Genomic DNA, 17,748 nt, shown 5'->3' with positions numbered 1-17,748 from the left:
GACAGATCCCAGACTCCTCTGGCTGTAATAATATTTTGACTATACATAGACATCTTTTCTGCAAACAAATAACTAAAGTGGGCTGCCACAACCAAAAAGCTTCAACAATTTCAAACACCTTTGCTTTTCCATATATTGCTTTAGGAGAGGAAAAGTAAGAGAAGCTTGTCAATGCCTTTAAAGCAACTATTTCATATTTACAGAGGATGGAATGGAAGACTAACCAGGTGTTTCCATAACTGAGACTTAAAGTGCCTCTTGCTTCAATTGAGTTGTAATGTGAATAGACTCCACATCATCAGAGAATCATTCACGTTACAAATGCCTGCCTTCCACATTTACAGTAATCAGATATTAAAATAAATAGGACAAGAGAGGCTCAGAGGTGCTTTCATGTGCGAAAATGCTGTTAGACTTTCAAGGATATGGCCTGACACAAGAAAGAAACGAGGCTGTGCAAATTAAGTCACAACAGCATGTGTGTAGGAAATTATTTTACTAGAATGATTCCAACAGTTTCTGACCTAATCTGACATTTGGGCAACTAGTTACATTCATCAGGGGCATCAGCTAAACAGAGTCATCATGTAACAAATTGCCCTATTCACCTGACATGAGCTACCAATGAGATGGAGGGCCTGATTAATGTGCTGTTGGCCTGATCAATCTGGTAAGTCCCACATTATGGGGTGTGTATGTGTAGGAGTGACTGATGCTCACACACAGTGCAATGTGTAGTCCAGGACATAGGGTGCAATCCTAACCCTGACCAGCAGTGATGGGAATTGATGGAGTGGCACAGCCAACATCACACCCATGCTGGCCAGCGTGGAAGGTGGAGGCAGGAAAGAAATGTTCCTACACCACCACCAGCTCCCAAACTGGTGCAGCAGAGGCCCAGATCAGGCCCAGTGCTGTCACCTGCCCTCTTTGGAGGGCATCCTCTGGCTACTGCTGGTGGGGACGACACCAATGGTAGCTTCCACCCACCTGCCCTTTTGGTGGGTATGTGGTGTGCTCCTCATCATTGGGCTTCCCTGATGGTGGAGCTACCCTGATGGCAGAGTCTGGTGGAGACTGGCAGTGCTGGGTGGAGGACCTCCTCTGCTCCATCCAACGCCACCCACTCCAGTGGACTAGAGGTTTGGATTGCTCTGCCCATTGCTAAAGTTCCATAGGTGGCACACACTCTGAGAAAGGGATGGAAAAGTTCCCCTTTGACTCATTTTCTGTGGATGTGCCAGCCTGGTGGTGGTGTGAAATAGCATGGCCACCTGCTCTTGAAATAGAAATTTAAGCTCCCACATTCTGCTGACAGCATGGGAGCTGCTGCTTGCCATACTTTTGGAATAACCTGGACTGGCCCAAGAGATGTTGATGCCTGGGGCAAAGGACATTTGGCACGCCTTCCTATTCCATGCACAAAAGCTGACTGGACCAGCAGCTGACTCTTACTTCAGCACCAGACAGCACCCTTCGTTGCATCTGAGGGCAGTTGGCGTCTTGAGAGGTGAAGAGTAGGTCATGTGGTACACACAGCCTGGTCTGCCGACACCCATTTTCTCATGGATTGAATCTGCTGTGGGGAAGAGGCAAACCTCTCACATCGTCTGGGGCTTTCCGTGTCGCCCCAGCACTGCAGGGCCCCCTACACTGCAGGCATCTTATAAGAAGAGTCTCTTAAGGGGGATCTCAAAAACCTTTTGTGCCATGGCAAGGAAGCCGGCAGCTCAAAGGAAAATAAAATCCCATTACTGTAAAACCCCCATTACGGTACTCATGGAGATTTAGCATGCTTTTACAATTCCAGCAATGATTTCGAGGAAATCTGGATGTTCTTTTAATCCGAGTATGGAAAGAACTGCTGCGGTGCCATGCCCTGAAAACTGTAGTCAGTGATGAATGAGCTGTTTTTAATATTTGCACAGAGAAGGTTTTATTGCTGTTGAGACTAACCAGAGCAGATCCATAATCAGAGACGATGTAAAGTAGTAAGACAGAAAAAACTAAAAGCACTGACCTTTGAAATGGTTGAGCATGGAGAATGATTTGTTTATACAATAAGTTGGTCATAGGTTTGTGACATGGCATGGTTCAGATTCCCCAGAATATTTTGCAATCAGTGCCTGCCACTAGTTAAGTATAAATTCAGTTCTTCCCCAAATCAGACTACAGTGGCACCTCTAGTTATGAACTTAATTTGTTCGGGAGGTCCATTCTTAACCTGAAACTGTTCTTAACTAGAAGTGTGCTTTCATTAATGGGGCCTCTTGCTGCTGCTGCGCCACCGGCACACGATTTCCGTTCTCATCCTGGGGCAAAGTTCTCAACTCAAGGTAATGCTTCCAGGTTAGTGGAGTTTGTAACCTGAGGCGTTTGTAACTTGAGGTACCACTGTATAAGCTGACAAGTATAATACAGAAGTACTGATTTTTCAACTTAGAAGTAGCATCTCCTCTTGAAATAATTTGTCGCCCAACACACTATACCAGACTTTAGCTTAGCAAGACTGCATGAGCTTCTGAGCCTCTGGAGAGGAGCTCATGGCTGCTTTCCTCTTCCCTGGTTCTTTGGTTCAGGAGCAATGCAGGAAATGCCATTATTGTCCTTAACTAGGGTCAAAATCCTTTGCAGTCGTGTTGGTTTCAATGGGAAAATGAACCATGTGTTTAAATATCTGCCACTGAAATAATTATAAGTAAAAAGTGCTTAACCATGGCTCAATCATGCCTTGCGACATGTTCAAGGAAAAAAGAAAACTCTTGCTTCTGTGAGACATTTTTACTCTACTAAAGTCAACGAGAACCTGAGCAATGGCATCAATGGGGTGAACAGAAACTCTGTGCCTGATTTTATTTTATTTTATAAAGGTTACTGAAACTTGCCATGTCTAACAGCACAATTTAAACAGTGTCTTCTCAGAAGCGAGTCCTAATGCATTCAGTGGGGCTTAGTTCCTGGTAAGTGGGGTTAGGACTGCAGCGCTACTAGGAGGGGAGAACAAGGGGGTCACATGAAGGCAATGTCAATCCTTTGAACTGCCAGAGATTTTTAGAGGGAAAAGGGAAGAGCTGGGAGAGGAAAATATGGGGCAAGCCAGGTTTTGGGGGTGGGGTGTCGTCCCACCACAGTTGTGATTACAACTGTTTCAACTGTGTGGGATACACTCACCTGATCCTAACATAGGATCCCCGTTTAATGCTTCAGAAGGCAAATAAGAACAAAAACAGAAAAATGATGGTTAACAATGTAACAGCATGCATTTCTACTTATACAAATGTTCTCTTAAAGACTAATAAGAAAACATTAGGCTTGAGACAAAGGTTTGAAAATAACCCCCTCCCTCCCTGCCGCTGCCACCCTCCACTCTCAACTACCAAGATGGCAATAATTGAGAGCCTATTTTGCCTTGACTTGGTATGGAGCGGGGGGGGGGGGGCTTTTGTGTCTAAGGACTGCAGTCCCTCGTGGGCAACCTTTTGGAGGTTGGGGCAGCGATAAGCAAGGCCAGAGCAAAACCTGGGCTGGTCAAGGGCAAAAGTCACCTCTCTGCCCTGTATTAAGGGGACAAAAAAAAAACCACCCCTGTGTTCCAATACAGAATAATCTGCTCCAATACAGCTGCAACACGTGGCTAACAAATTTAGTAAATATAATATTGTTCGTGGTTAGAATGTCATCCAAACTTTACAAGTTATCAACTTCAAAATATATATCAGTCCATAACCAAGAAGTAGTCAGCTAGTCAGCGTAATGAATTGCTGGGAGGGAACACCACGTCGCAGGCAGGGTGTCCGGATTGAATCTACTGTTTCGAAGGTGAATCTTTGTCAGCTGATGATAAAATTAAATATGTTACATACAATGAATGACAACAATAATTATTTGGTATGTATTCCTCATTTATTATTTATTCATTATTTACATGCAGCTTGCTCAGTATTATTTTTGTTGTCATTCATTGTATGTAATATATTTAATGTCATCATCAGCTGACAAAGAGTCACCTTCGAAACAGTTGATTCAGTCTAGACATACTGTTCTGTTTGTTTGCTGGTTGCTATTGAATTCTTTACGCTGGAACACCCACCACCACAATATTTTGGGACACCATCCATTGAAGGGCATTGAATACATTTACTACATTTATTGCCTCGTGTTGGGCAGAGAGCCCAAGCGCACACCATAATGCCTCTTGCTTGCTTGGATGGTGAGATGTGTGTGTATGTGGAAACCTCTGGCTTCCGTGTGGCTGGAATACAGCCTTACTATCCAAACGGTGAGAGTCATATTTATTGCCCCATCCACTTTGGTCTCTGGCTTGCCCACCATGGGCACAAGGCAAGTGGAAGGTTCCCCATAAGCAAAGGCAGCCCTTGGACTGAAAAGGGGTCCCTACCCCTGCCCTGCCCAGGCCGTAGCTGAATGGAAACCATTTCAAAAGAAATAACCAGTGTTTTTTTATGGGGTGACGCAGGGGTATGCATACCCCTAAACATTTTGTGAATATAAGTCTGGCCTCATTGAGTGGCAGGATTGCAATATGAGTAGGAAAATGAGAGCACCCCTAAACATTTTTTAACGAAAAAAGCACTGGCAAAAACAAACATTTGCCTCGAGTGAAATTGCAACGAAAAAGCAAGCGCTCTCTCTCTCTCTCTCTCTCCAGTATTCAAGATGTGGACAGATTGCAGCGTTCTGAACACATGATTAATTTTTAAACCTTCCAGCATTAACACAAAATAGCTACCGGTAAGTTGCAACGGAAAACTAAAACTATGGTTTGCTCCGGTTCAAACCAAGACAGCAGGCATTTCTTCCCCATCACAAGTGAGTGAGTGAGTGAGTGAGTGAGTGAGTGTAGGGAGGGCTTGCACATTACAAAGGCTGCTGAGCATCTTTGTGCAGTTCCCTGAAGAATGTCTGCCAGTGAGGGCTAGAGGGAACAGAGTCAGGGCTCCCGCCCCCATGACGGATAGGCAGCTTTTCAATTTTTCAGGAAAATCACATTTTCTCTGCTGGCCTCTGGTGGTTCCAGGCACCGAGAATCAAACTATTAGTCACACTTAGGCCCCAGTGAAATCGATGTGAAGAGTTAGTTATGTCTAATTAACTCCCATTGATTTCAATTGGGATGAATGCAAGCCAATGCATTTTGTGTTCTCAAAGTAATAAAATAAGTTTAGGTCTAGTACAAAACAAAATGTTGCATAGATTTATTCATTTGCTTTAAAATTCATATGCCAGTTTTTGACCTTCAAGGACATCCAAAAGTTTTGTAAAATCAAATTAAACAACAACAACAAACAGCATAAAGTGATAGAACATAAAGGAGACTGCATTCTCAATCGGACTGCACCAATGCCTAATAGCTCTTATTATTGAAATGCTTCTTCATATTTTTGCAAAGTCAGCTTCCTTACAACTGAGATTCATAGGTTATAGTCCTGTTGCTTGGAACAAAAGGAAACTAGTTTGCTGCATCCTATGCATCACAGTTCTCCAGGTATTTGAAGACCACATTCATGTATCCCCTCACCTCTATTCCAGATTGCATCTCACTTATTTTGCCCCATATGACTAAAAAAACCAAGCTGGTCTCTCACTGCACACCCCCAGCTGAAGTTCTGTTTCTTGGCACTATGTGGTGACTTGATGACACACTGTTGGCTAATTCACACGTTACAGAGAGGAAGAACTTTAAAAAGTAGCCTGATGGAGTGGAACTCAGCCATTTCACCAAACAAAATATCCCAAAGACCCAGCAGCTGCTCCTAGGGTTGAGGGCCCATTACTCAGTGGGAGAGCGCATGATGGGCTCAACACTTTGTCATTAAAGGGATTTCCAGAAGCAGAGCTTAGAAAGAACTTTGCCTGAGGCCACAGAGAGATACTGGCAGTCAAAACAGACTCTACTGGACTAGAAGAGCCAATGGCATGGCTCAGTATACGGCCACTTCATGCGTCCATATGCACATGCCCCGCTTTCTGCAGAAGTTATCGTGAGAAGCTCAGTCCTCAAACAGAAAGAGAAGTCAATTAAACCATAAACAAGTACCATATTTTTCGCTCTATAACACGCACCCGACCATAACACGCACGTAGTTTTTAGAGGAGGAAAATCCGTAGGCATGCCACCCGTAGGCATTCCCTCCATAACACGCACAGACATTTCCCCTTACTTTCTAGGAGGAAAAAAGTGAGTGTTATGGTGCAAAAAATACGGTACATCGTGCAACACTTCAGAACTTCATGTGAAGCACACAGCCACATCTTGTGGAAACTGTAATGACACATAATGAGGAAAACAGAGGCAGATTTCAGACGTGTGGGCTGAAAAGTTCTTACACAGGTTGGGTCACACTTCATTAATCTAACATTTTTCAGTTCAACAGCAAGATTCAAATTGCCTTCTTTGTTTTCCAGATAGGCAGCTCTAGTCCCTAGATATAGTGAATTGAATTTATTATGGTCCTAGACCAGACTCACGTGTCCCTAGATCAGTGTTTCCCAAACTTTTTTGGGCAACGGCACACCTGTTTACAAAAAAAAAATCTCGCGGCACACCACCATTAAAGCCCCGCCCCATGACGTCAGCGCGCAGCGATCGCGCACGCGCAGGCTGAGCGGCGATGGGATGTGGTAGCAGCGGCGGCACACGAAGTCCCCCAGGCAGCGGAGCAGCTCGCCCGTCGAAGCCTGCACGATCACCCGCCGCGGGGAGCCGGGGGTGGCGGCGCGGTTGCCGGGCAGCGGCGGGGGTGGCGGTGGCTGCTTGCCGCCCTCCTGGGCGGAGGCGGGCACGGTGGGCACCGGCACGGCCAAGGGCCCCTGCCTGGTGCCGTCGGACGTGGGAGCTCGCTCGCTCGCCGCCCCACGTGTGCTTGCCGAGCAGGCGCAGGCCCAGTAGCGGCACCTCGTAGCGGCAATAGCGAGCGGCGATGGGGCTAGCCGGAGAAGAGAGGGCGAGCCCCCTCTGCTCCGGCCCTAAAAAGGGTAAGCCACGCCCCCTCCAGCCAGCCGATTGGCTGGCCAGGAGGCGTGGCCGGATGGGATTCCCCTGCTCTCGCGGGGGCTGGGATGGGATTCCCCCTCACGTGGGGGCGGATGGGATTCCCCGCTCACTAGCGAGCGGATGCGCAGGCCCGGTAGCGAGCGGCGATGGTGGGAGCTCGCTCGCTCGCAGCCCCGCATGTGCTCGCTGCCGCCGCCCCGCCTCTCACCGCCCGACTTGGCCGCCTCCACGCGGAACACAAGGCAAAGTTCCACGGCACACTACTGTGCCGCGGAACAGCGGTTGGGAAACGCTGCCCTAGATATAGATTCTGAACATTTGCAAAGTTAGGGCAGTTTGGACCTGGAGTTTCCATTTAGGCCACTGTAAGAAAAAGAGCTATTGATCTATTTCAGATTGGCTCTGGTTTAGAGCAAACACAACAGAGCATCTCAGAACAAAGGGTCCTATTTAGATTCTCCTCTAATCAAAATGAAAATGAAAATAAGCTTATTGAAATTGCGTGAAATTAGAAAGGGGTGATTTCCCCCAGGCATGCACTGGAACAGCTTGGAAAACATGCCAAGCTCTTCTCCCCCCAAACCAGAAATAATGCAATGTATTTTATGATCTGTTCCAACATCACTCTTTTGCTTACCCAGGCCAGAACCACCCAACCCCATTCTCCCTATAAACTCAACTGACTGGGCCATGCCAGTGTAGCAGGAGTGGGAGCAGGGAATTCAGCTTGGAGGAAGCAGGCAGGTTCCTGGAGTGAAGATTGCAGCTGCAGCACTTGGCCATGCTGCTGTCATGCTACGCAGGGCGAAGTTATAGTTTTATGTTGTGGTTTGTCTCTCCCAAACACACAACAAGCAGTAAAGCAGGAACAAAGCTGGTTACAGCTCCTCATTTGTCTGGCACTGTCTGAGGTGACTTTGAGGAGGCAAAGAAAACAAGCTACACTTCAACCATAGTTAGGGACTGTCTGGGTTCACATGTAACAAGATTCAACCATTGTCAAGATCAGTAAGCCAACAACAAACCATGGCTTGTTTTTTCCAACAAACTATACTTAATAAACCATAGTTGCAATACTAGGATGGGTTCACATGTTACACTAAACTGTGGTTTATTAATTAAGGTTTATGCAAATCATGGTTTAATGTTATGTGTCCATCAGAACCAGTGTATTGTGGTCAATAAGCCCCTTAGGTTCTTCATTATTTCTGTGGTAAATCATAGAATCACAAAATTGCAGAGTTGGAAGGGACCACAAATGTCATCTAGTCCCAACCCTCTGACATGCAGGAATCTTTTGCCTATCATGGGGCTCAAAGCCACAAGCCAGAGATTAAGATTCCCATGTTCTACTCCCTGAGGTTTCCCAGCTACACTATCAAGTATCCACTCCCTTACCGTAAGCTTCATGTACAGGTTTCCCATTTTTATTTTGAATAAATATTGGAAAAACTCCCTCTTTCTCTGTCTTTCATTATTCTCTTGCACCTCCTTCTCCAGAAGCCCATGCATTTCCCTCAACAGTCCATGCAAAGGCTGCACAGAATAACCTTAATTTGCAGTAGCATCTCCCACACCACCATTTCCTGTGAATTCTTTCCTTGTGCTCCAAGTTCAAACTCTGGAGAATTCTTTTGATATCAAGTGGCTCATTTCTGCATATCTCATGGGTGACTGAAGCAACTCGTAAATCCAACGGAAACTTTGTCTATGCAGCCTACGCTTGGAGCAGACTCCCTCTGTTGTCTCCATGACTCTTATTTCTTTCATTGTTTCGAACACTATAGCAATTCACAGTTCAGATCAACATACGTTTCTGGAAATAACCATATGTCAGGCAGAATTATTCGCACGTGCAGCATATGTACCAAGGATTGCTGTGTGTTAGACATACCTATCCATACCAAATACACAGCTTTCACACTGGGAGCAGAAGTAATGCATATCTGCATTTTCTTGTACCCTGTAACTTATACTCTATAGCCGTGTTTCCCAAACTTGGGTCTTCAGCTGTTTTTGGACTACAACTCCCACCATCCCTAGCTAGCAGGTCCAGCAGTCAGGGATGATGGAAACTGTAGTCCAAAAACAGCTATAGACCCAAGTTTGGGAAACACTGCTCTATAGCATATTTTTATTAGAATGATTGTTGCCATGCTGCAGTTTGCAGGAGAAAGCAGAAAACTATATGTAAAGAAATTGGGGGGGGGGGAGAGAAAGTGAGCTATACTTCACCACTAGGGGTCCCCCTACTCCCTTGTCTAATTTCTGCAGAGAACAAACTTTGCAAGTTTCCCTCTCCACTTTGATAATGAGTAGGATGAGGAATAATGAACTTAGGCTCATTAGCTGGCAAGGAATGAGAACTCTGCCAAACTGTGATAGAATGGGTTGTCTTCATTACAAGATGGTGGGGGTGGGGAAACAGAAAAGAAAAAGCCTGGAAGCAGATTTCTGCATAGCCATCCTGGAAAGCAGCGCCTCATATAATTACAATCCTCATTCCTTCCAACACTTGAAAACCACAAGGCCACTTAAAATATTACTTATTGTCATGGGCTGGTGTATTTAGTAGCTCTCGCTCATGCACTTCTCATTAAAACAGTGCAATCATAAAACTTTTAATTGGGGAAGTCACAAATGTAACCAGACCTCTTTTATAGGAATGACCCATGGCCTCTCTCTAGTGTGGAACATCACATTTCAACTTGTATGACGTGCTTTTGAAGCTGGAAATCTCTACTCACAAGGTAGAAATGCAGGGCTTAGCAACTGAAAATATACAAAAGCTGGTTCTTCCTTGCTACTCACTACAAAAACCACTTCTGTTAACTAATTCCAGTACAATCAGCAAAAGAGGGAACCCCAGACCAAGTGCACAAAGTTTCATAGAAAAATGCATCCCATGTGATGCACATCACATCACATTAACACGTACACGTCTCAGACAAAACATATGACAGTGGGGTAACTATCAACATTATTTCAAGCTAGATAATCATTTAAAAGGTATGAAATGAAAGTCATACTATAGGAAGACGCTCCAGCTACTAGAGACTTTATACTGTTTTGGAATATATGGATAGGATTTCCCGAGAGTAGTTCTCTGAGCCTTTAACACGTCCAAGTCAATGAGACAGAATACCCCACTTATCTTGGATTTTGCAAAGCACTGAAAGAACTATTTTTTCTTGCCGGCTGAGCCCAGAAGTGGCAGAACTGGGTTGCCATTATAACCCTTTGCAGGGCGTTTTTTCAGAGGGAACTCACAGGAACTTAGTTCCGGCCCCTCTCAGGTGGGCACCATTGCCATTCTGATAGAACGAGGGAGGTGTTCATGGTGAGTTCCAGCACCTCTTTTTCTAGAAATATATCACTGACACTTTGAAAGAGACACAGGATATTTGACGAATCTTTACCATAGTTGGAATGCAATTCATATGTTAAGATGGCAGTTCATATATTAAAAGTTACTGGGTTTGATAAGCTCATGCAGCAGAGCTCTACCTTGTTGTGCAAACATTGCTGGCCAGACCACGGTTTCAGGATGACAGCCATATCTCCCTTTTATCTCCAATAAGGAATACTGCCAGCATGGGTCTCACATGACCCAGTCAGGTTCCTCCATGTTTTTTCACCATGGGATGGATGGCTCAAGTCACAGCCCTGGTGTATCCACGGCCCATAAGGTGAGGTGCAAGCTTGAACTCAGTCTCCTGCCAGGTGTATGAAAAGGGACCTATGCGTGCAAAATAAATGATGGCTATTCCATGACTGCATGTGAGATAACAGCAAACAGATAACGTGGAATGGAATAGGTAGCTATGTGCCTGGCTTTGCCCTCCAGTTTTTACAGATTCTTCATGTATCTGTGTGGACACTTACAGCTCACAAGCCAGCACAGAATGGGGAATCATTCAATAATAGTATTTCTCATCTGAAATGGTACAGTCACCTCCATCCCTGGACTCTACTGCCTGTTCCTGAAGCGTCCACGGATCTGGCTTAGTTCAGGCGATGATGGTGGGCCTATATTCTCTATATTGTACAGGTATTAACAAAATCACCCTGCTCTCCTTCTCATGAATGATACACTTTCCCTGATAGCTGCCAACTGAAAACATTACAGTACAAAAAGAGGGTTAAAAAAATAGGCACCAAAGCCTTCAAACTTACCAGGCAGTTGAACTGGGAAAAGACATCAGTGGCGGATTTAAAGCTTCTGCTTTTAATGCATGTGCTGCCTGCAGGGTTTGAGGCGTAGGCTGAGTCGCAGCCGGTACTTGTCTTGGGTCCTGAGCAGGTTTAATCCACCGGCTTGCTTCCGGTTTCATCCATTTCCCCTCGATTCCCCATCTTGCCAGGTACAGTTTGCAAATATCGTAGTTCATTGAGGAGTAATACAAAAGGTCCAGTACCAGCAAAACCACCACAAAAAACCCATAGATCCAGACGCCTAACAATGCACTGTAATTACTGCAAAAAGAGACAAAGCAAAGGTTAATAATGAGCCATGACTATTGGCCACTCCAGTCAGCCACTTAATTTTTTAAAATGCATACAAGTATTTTCTGTCTGCCAGAATGTATAGTTATACCTCTCTCTCCCTTTAAAAAGCTCAAAGCTGCTTACACGGGGACTCCCAATGTTCACACAGTGCTACCTATTTTCTTTACATAGTCTAAGTACAGTGGTACCTTGGTTTACAACCATAATCTGTTCCGGAGGTCTGTTTGTAAACCAAAACAGACTGTAACCCAAGGCGTGCTTTTGCCAATGGGGCCTCCAAAAAAAATTCTTCGTAATCTAAAATAAAAATAAAAATGAGTTGTAATCCAAAAAAAGTTTGCAAACCGGGACACGCACTTCCGGGTTTGACGTGTTTGTAATCCAAAACGTATGCGAACCAGACTGTTTGCAAACCAAGGTACCACTGTACCAGATTGTGGCTCAAAGTCACTCCAAGACATGGCTGCTTCTAAAAGCCAAATTATAAACTCAACAGGTTTTTGCTGGACTGTAACGCTGAATTACTCCTTCTGGTCTTGCTTTCAGGTTGCAGAGGCCTCCATAAGCACTAACTTAAGGGATAGCTTCCAAAACCCAATGTTGAAAGTGTCCTTCAGTGGGTGTTAATGAAAAGGATATAAAGTGTGTTGTGTGTCTGGTTGGGGCTGGAGCCAGTATACTTTTCTGGAAACTAAGTATTTTTATTCCATAGTTCTGCGTTGGTCAAATACCTCCACCCAACTCATTGCATTATGCCATTCTGCTCCCAGCCTGGTTCATTTCTATGCTGCCCAAGATCCTTTGCTGTTCAGGATGTCACACAAATTACATTTGGGTGCCACAAATTACCATTGGAATTAAACGACAGGGAGAGGAAAGCATTTTATATGTAAATTTTATTACTCCAGTAAGTAGGAAAATTAAAGGACAAGAAAAACCTCTTTGAGCAAATTTTCTACTTTAACCAGACCTTTAAATGATTTCATCTCTTTCAAATACAATGGTTCAATTCTCACCTAGCAAGCTGCACAGCACTGGTCCTGTTTCAGAACAGAATGAGGCCATGTCAACATAAAGTAGGTTTTAGCCTGAAGTGGTTTATTATGCATGCTTTACACTGCAAAGAATACATTTCAGCTGGTATTTGCTTGTCAAAGTCTACTCTTTGATTATATAGAAAAGAGAAAGGAATCGGAGGAACCCCCAGGGTCTGTTGGGCCATAAACTGATGCTTAAAGAGGGCATGTCCAGCTTCACAGCTGATGAGTCAGGAGACAGAAGTTAATGCTCTGGGCTCTGGTGTGGGACATGAGCGTTACAGCATTTTAAGCTGCCTGCTGGAGAAATACTTAGCTGGTGGGAATGGGAAGAGGTTAAGACAAAGATTAGGGGAAAAAAAGTCTTTGACAAGTTGTGGAAATAAATATTTATCACCATGGTAACTTTATCACTTCTTGTAATAGAAAACTTCCATAAGATGTCACAGAGCTGGCATCAAATCCCACAACATTCAGCAAAGATACATCCAGATGTTAATGGAACATGCTGAAAACGTGGGGAGAAAGTCGCAAATTATGTTTTGGTGGAGGTGTGAAAAGATTATGAGGTTTTCAATAGTTATTGCAGATATACAAGAAATAATTGGATACTTCATTCAAATGAACTCTAGTTCATATCTTAAAGAAGATGTGAAACCAAAATATCCAAATTTAGTTGGAGTTTTGTTAACTGCTACCAAAATATTGATAGAACCTAAATGGTATGCTTCTGTAAGTCCAACAGAATAAGTATGGTTTAATCAAATTTGGGTTTTTGGCACCATGACAAAAATGAAAAAACCTGGAAATTTATGGTTCATTCTTATTAAGCACATGAAAATAGAACATAAATTAGAACTATTTAAGGCTTTTTCACTGCTGTCTTAACCGACTAATTAATTTGCAACATAGAACTTCTAAATATATGATATAGATTTCTAGCACTGTATTTTATATTTGCACTGCATTACATTAAAGCTACTATTTTAGTGGATGATGATATAAACCGTAATTTTAGTGACTATTGGAATATGTGATTTGTCAGCCATAGAATAAGTTTGCTATAAATTATAAAATTTTGAACAAGAAAAAAGCAAGAAGAAGAAGAGGAGGAGGAGGAAGAATTTGGATTTGATATCCAGCTTTATCACTACCCGAAGGAGTCTCAAAGTGGCTAACATTCTCCTTTCCCTTCCTCCCCCACAACAAACATTCTGTGAGGTGAGTGGGGCTGAGAGACTTCAGAGAAGTGTGACTGGCCCAAGGTCACCCAGCAGCTGCATGTGGAGGAGCGGAGACGCGAACCCGGTTCCCCAGATTACGAGACTACCACTCTTAACCACTACACCACACTGGCTCTCAAAAAAGGGTGTGTGTGGAGCGAACATATCTGGTGGGATTTCAAAGACTAACAGGCTTCTTACGGCACAAACATAGCTACCCCTCTAAAAACGTTAGGCCAGTAGTTCACAGACACTGTGCTAAATGCAACCACCAAAATAATGTTGCTTTTCATTGGGAACAGTTACATGCTTACACTGCTAAAAAGAGCAAAAGACATTTAAAAAAAGCTATTAGTGATGGAAGAAAAATGACTGAACTGATAGCGATGCTGATGAAATCACTCTTTTTTGGACTCATGAGCCATTGTTATTCAGAAAAAGAAAAAGAAAAAACACAGTGCTATCAAGGGGAAGCCACTCACGAAACTTCTGCACAGGGAACCAATGTGGATCCCAAGTGTTTAGGAAGAAGGACAGGCAAGCCCCCTCCCGGACAAGAGGATTTATTCCTTCCTTACCTTGCTAAAAGTCATGGCACTTGACAGCCTAACAAGAATTCAATGGCACAAATATTAGCACCTCTTTAGATCAGCATCATCTGTTTACCCATACACATACTTTTTAAGGCACTCATTTTTGTTCATTAAAAATCATTTAGTGAACAATGAATAGTGTTCTAAAATGGCAGCTTATTAAATTGGCCGTACGTGGGATCTCCATCTGTTCTTTTAAAATAACATCTGCTTCCAACAAGTTAAAAATGAAAAGCCAGACATAAGCGTGCCCCCTCCCCCCACACAAAATGTTTTGTTTAAGTCCTAAGGCAAAGTGGATATACTTGTTCCTTATTCCATTAAGCACTGTCTTTTAGTACGATCTGGCAGGTCAAGTAATGGAGTGATCATCTGACACCACTTTATTGTACTATCACAGCACTAAAGTGAAATTCTTCTGAGCACTGGGGCCTGTAAAGTCTGCCCAGGGTGAAAAGGGGTTTGGCGAGTTAGGAAATGGGTCTCTGTGGGCTTATTGGGCCCCCTGCGCTAAAGCCATGTACCGTATTTTTCGCTCTATAACACGCACCTGACCATAACACGCACATCGTTTTTAGAGGAGGAAAACAAGGGAAAAAATATTCTGAATGAAACAGTGGACGTATCATTTTTGTGATTCATGCTGTGGCCACAGACATGTGATCTGATGGTGAATTTGGGGTGACCCAATGCAAAAATCCTGAGAATCCCTGTGGATCCATGCTTTGTAACCACGTTTTTGCACCATTGCAGCCCCAGGCAACAGTGGGTGCGTGATTTTTTTTGGGGGGGGACAGGCTGTAGCCATGGACATGCTATGTGCTCTGATGGTGAATTTTGGCTGACCCAATGCAAAGATCCTGAGGATCCCTGTGGATCCATGCTTTGTAACCACGTTTTTGCACCATTGCAGCCCCAGGCAACAGTGGGTGTGTGATTTTTTTTTGGGGGGACAGGCTGTAGCCATGGACATGCTGTGTGCTCTGATGGTGAATTTGGGGTGACCCAATGCAAAGATCCTGAGGATCCATGTGGTTTGTAACCACATTTTAAGTGGGGAGGGAAGGAAAAACACAGAAGGCTAAGAATGCAGGAGAGGGCTCTAACGTGAGGAAAGGAAGGCAAAAGTTTTCCCCCCCCAACCCACACAAGCCAGCCACTGTTTAAGGATTTCATCCTTTTAAATGGAAGAAAGCATATTTGAATGCTGTGTGTCTCCAAAAACAAAAAGCAGGAAGTCAAATCAGAATTTTAAGCCGAACCTGTAATCTCTCTTCCCTTCACAAACATTGTTCCCTCCGGAGCAGGGACAGGATAGAGCGAGGGACGCTCTGCTTTCCCCTCTACTTGCCTGGAGGGGAGGGGCTTTCCCTGCTCTTTGTTCGGACGCTCTGCCTTCCTCTCTTCTTGCCTGGAGGGGAGGGGCTTTTCCTGCTCTTTGTTTGGACGCTCTGCTCTCCTCTCTACTTGCCTGGAGGGGAGGGGCTTTCCCTGCTCTTTGTTCGGACGCTCTGCTCTCCTCTCTACTTGCCTGGAGGGGAGGGGCTTTCCCTGCTCTTTGTTCCGTTTGAGCAAACACAGCAACGAAACAGAGCAGGGTGGGCAGAGAGACCCTGAGGCAGAATGCAGGAAAGCAACAGCTTTCTCACGGAGCTCCCTTCTCCCTGAAGCGCGGTTTGATTTTTGCCTTATTTTTCGGCTACAGGGACCACACATTCGCTGCATAACACGCACAGACATTTCCCCTTCCTTTTTAGGAGAAAAAATCTGCGTGTTATAGAGCGAAAAATACGGTAGTTTTCATCTTCCATAGCTCCCACTGATTTCTGACTGCAATAAAAAGGCTTCCATCCTTGACCTTATCCTGAAGTTCCCAGTGGCTGTGGAGGGACTTGACCTCTGCCTCAACTGCTTCACAAAATGCACAGATAGGGGAAATATACTCCCTCTCAGTGCTGTTGGAGTACACCTCAGTCTCAGTAATACTGAAGATGCTGTTTATTAAAACAAGAAAATAAAAAGCGGTGCCTTTTTTCCAATGAGGGAGTAAGACAGGGCTCAGGCAGCTTAATATTTTAAATGGCACAGCTGAACGAGAGAGAGAAAGTCACAATATGCCGAAGTGCAAAGCTCGCAAGGAATTCAGATGAATAATTCATCAAAGTTTTATAGCATTAATTCATAAAAGATCTTTAAAGCAAAATAAAATGTTTAAAAAAGGCAGGAAGTGGAATGAATTCAATTTGCTGCTAAGGTGCTTTGATGGTCACTACTCACATTAGATTCTAAGAATGTGCATGTAGTAATGAATTTATCACCGCATGAAACTTATGAACTAGGGAAAGGCTTCTTCTCATATTTAAAAGGTAGGAAAGATCTAGTGCAAGACAATCAAAGCAGGGTGTCAGCCATGATGTTGCAAATCAGCTAAGGGAATTCACCTGCAATAACTTCTCTGGCTAGATTCATATGACCAAACCACCAGGGTGTGACCACGTCAAAGTTAAAGTGCCTTTAAGCCACACTTAAAAGAGAATTCAGCATTTGTGTCTCTGATAGGGAAGCCCTGCAGCACCCAATAAATGGCAGGAGACTTTATACTAGCAGTTAATTGCTCCCCGTTACCAGCACAACTTACTTGGGATGGCTGCTTTCTACTCAGGAGGCAAATTCAGAACAGCAACTCAGAAAGGCAGTCTTGGTTCCTCCAATGGAAATAAATGCTTATCCTTTCACACACTAAAATAAATCCTTTTGGGGTATATGGCACTGAAGTGTGTCTTAATTAAGCCTTCTCTGGAAGGTGCCACTAATAGAATCATAGAATTGCAGAGTTGGAAGGGACCATGAGGTTAAGGGGTGATATGATAGCCATGTTCAAATATATAAAAGGATGTCACATAGAGGAGGGAGAAAGGTTGTTTTCTGCTGCTCCAGAGAAGCGGACACGGAGCAATGGATCCAAACTACAAGAAAGAAGATTCCACCTAAACATTAGGAAGAACTTCCTGACAGTAAGAGCTGTTCGACAGTGGAATTTGCTGCCAAGGAGTGTGGTGGAGTCTCCTTCTTTGGAGGTCTTTAAGCAGAGGCTTGACAACCATATGTCAGGAGTGCTCTGATGGGGTTTCCTGCTTGGCAGGGGGTTGGACTCGATGGCCCTCGTGGTCTCTTCCAACTCTATGATTCTATGATTCTATGAGGGTCATCTAGTCCAACCCTGTGCAATTCAGGAATCTTTTGCCCAACGTGGGGCTCGTATCCACAGCCCTGAGATTAAGAGGCACATGCCTCCCTCCTTTTTCCAGCAGTGTTTCCAGCAATGTATGAGGAAATCAGGTGATATCACCATTTCCTTAACCTTTCTTACA

General features: G+C 44.2%; 1 protein-coding gene across 16 annotated transcripts in view; it reads right to left on the bottom strand.

The window, feature by feature from the left end:
* The window catches only part of SHISAL1 (shisa like 1), a 182,072-nt gene that overhangs the window by 18,518 nt on the left and 145,806 nt on the right, over positions 1-17,748 (bottom strand). For all 16 annotated transcript variants that reach the window (XM_083503596.1, XM_083503600.1, XM_083503597.1 and 13 more), the window contains one exon: positions 11,192-11,491. In XM_083503596.1, coding sequence (XP_083359722.1) covers positions 11,192-11,491 — 300 coding nt within the window. The remainder of the gene's footprint in view (positions 1-11,191; positions 11,492-17,748) is intronic.

This window comes from Podarcis liolepis, assembly GCF_965112155.1.
Source record: "Podarcis liolepis genome assembly, chromosome: 5".
Lineage (NCBI taxonomy): Eukaryota > Metazoa > Chordata > Lepidosauria > Squamata > Lacertidae > Podarcis > Podarcis liolepis.
This window is presented reverse-complemented; position numbering and strand designations above follow the sequence as displayed.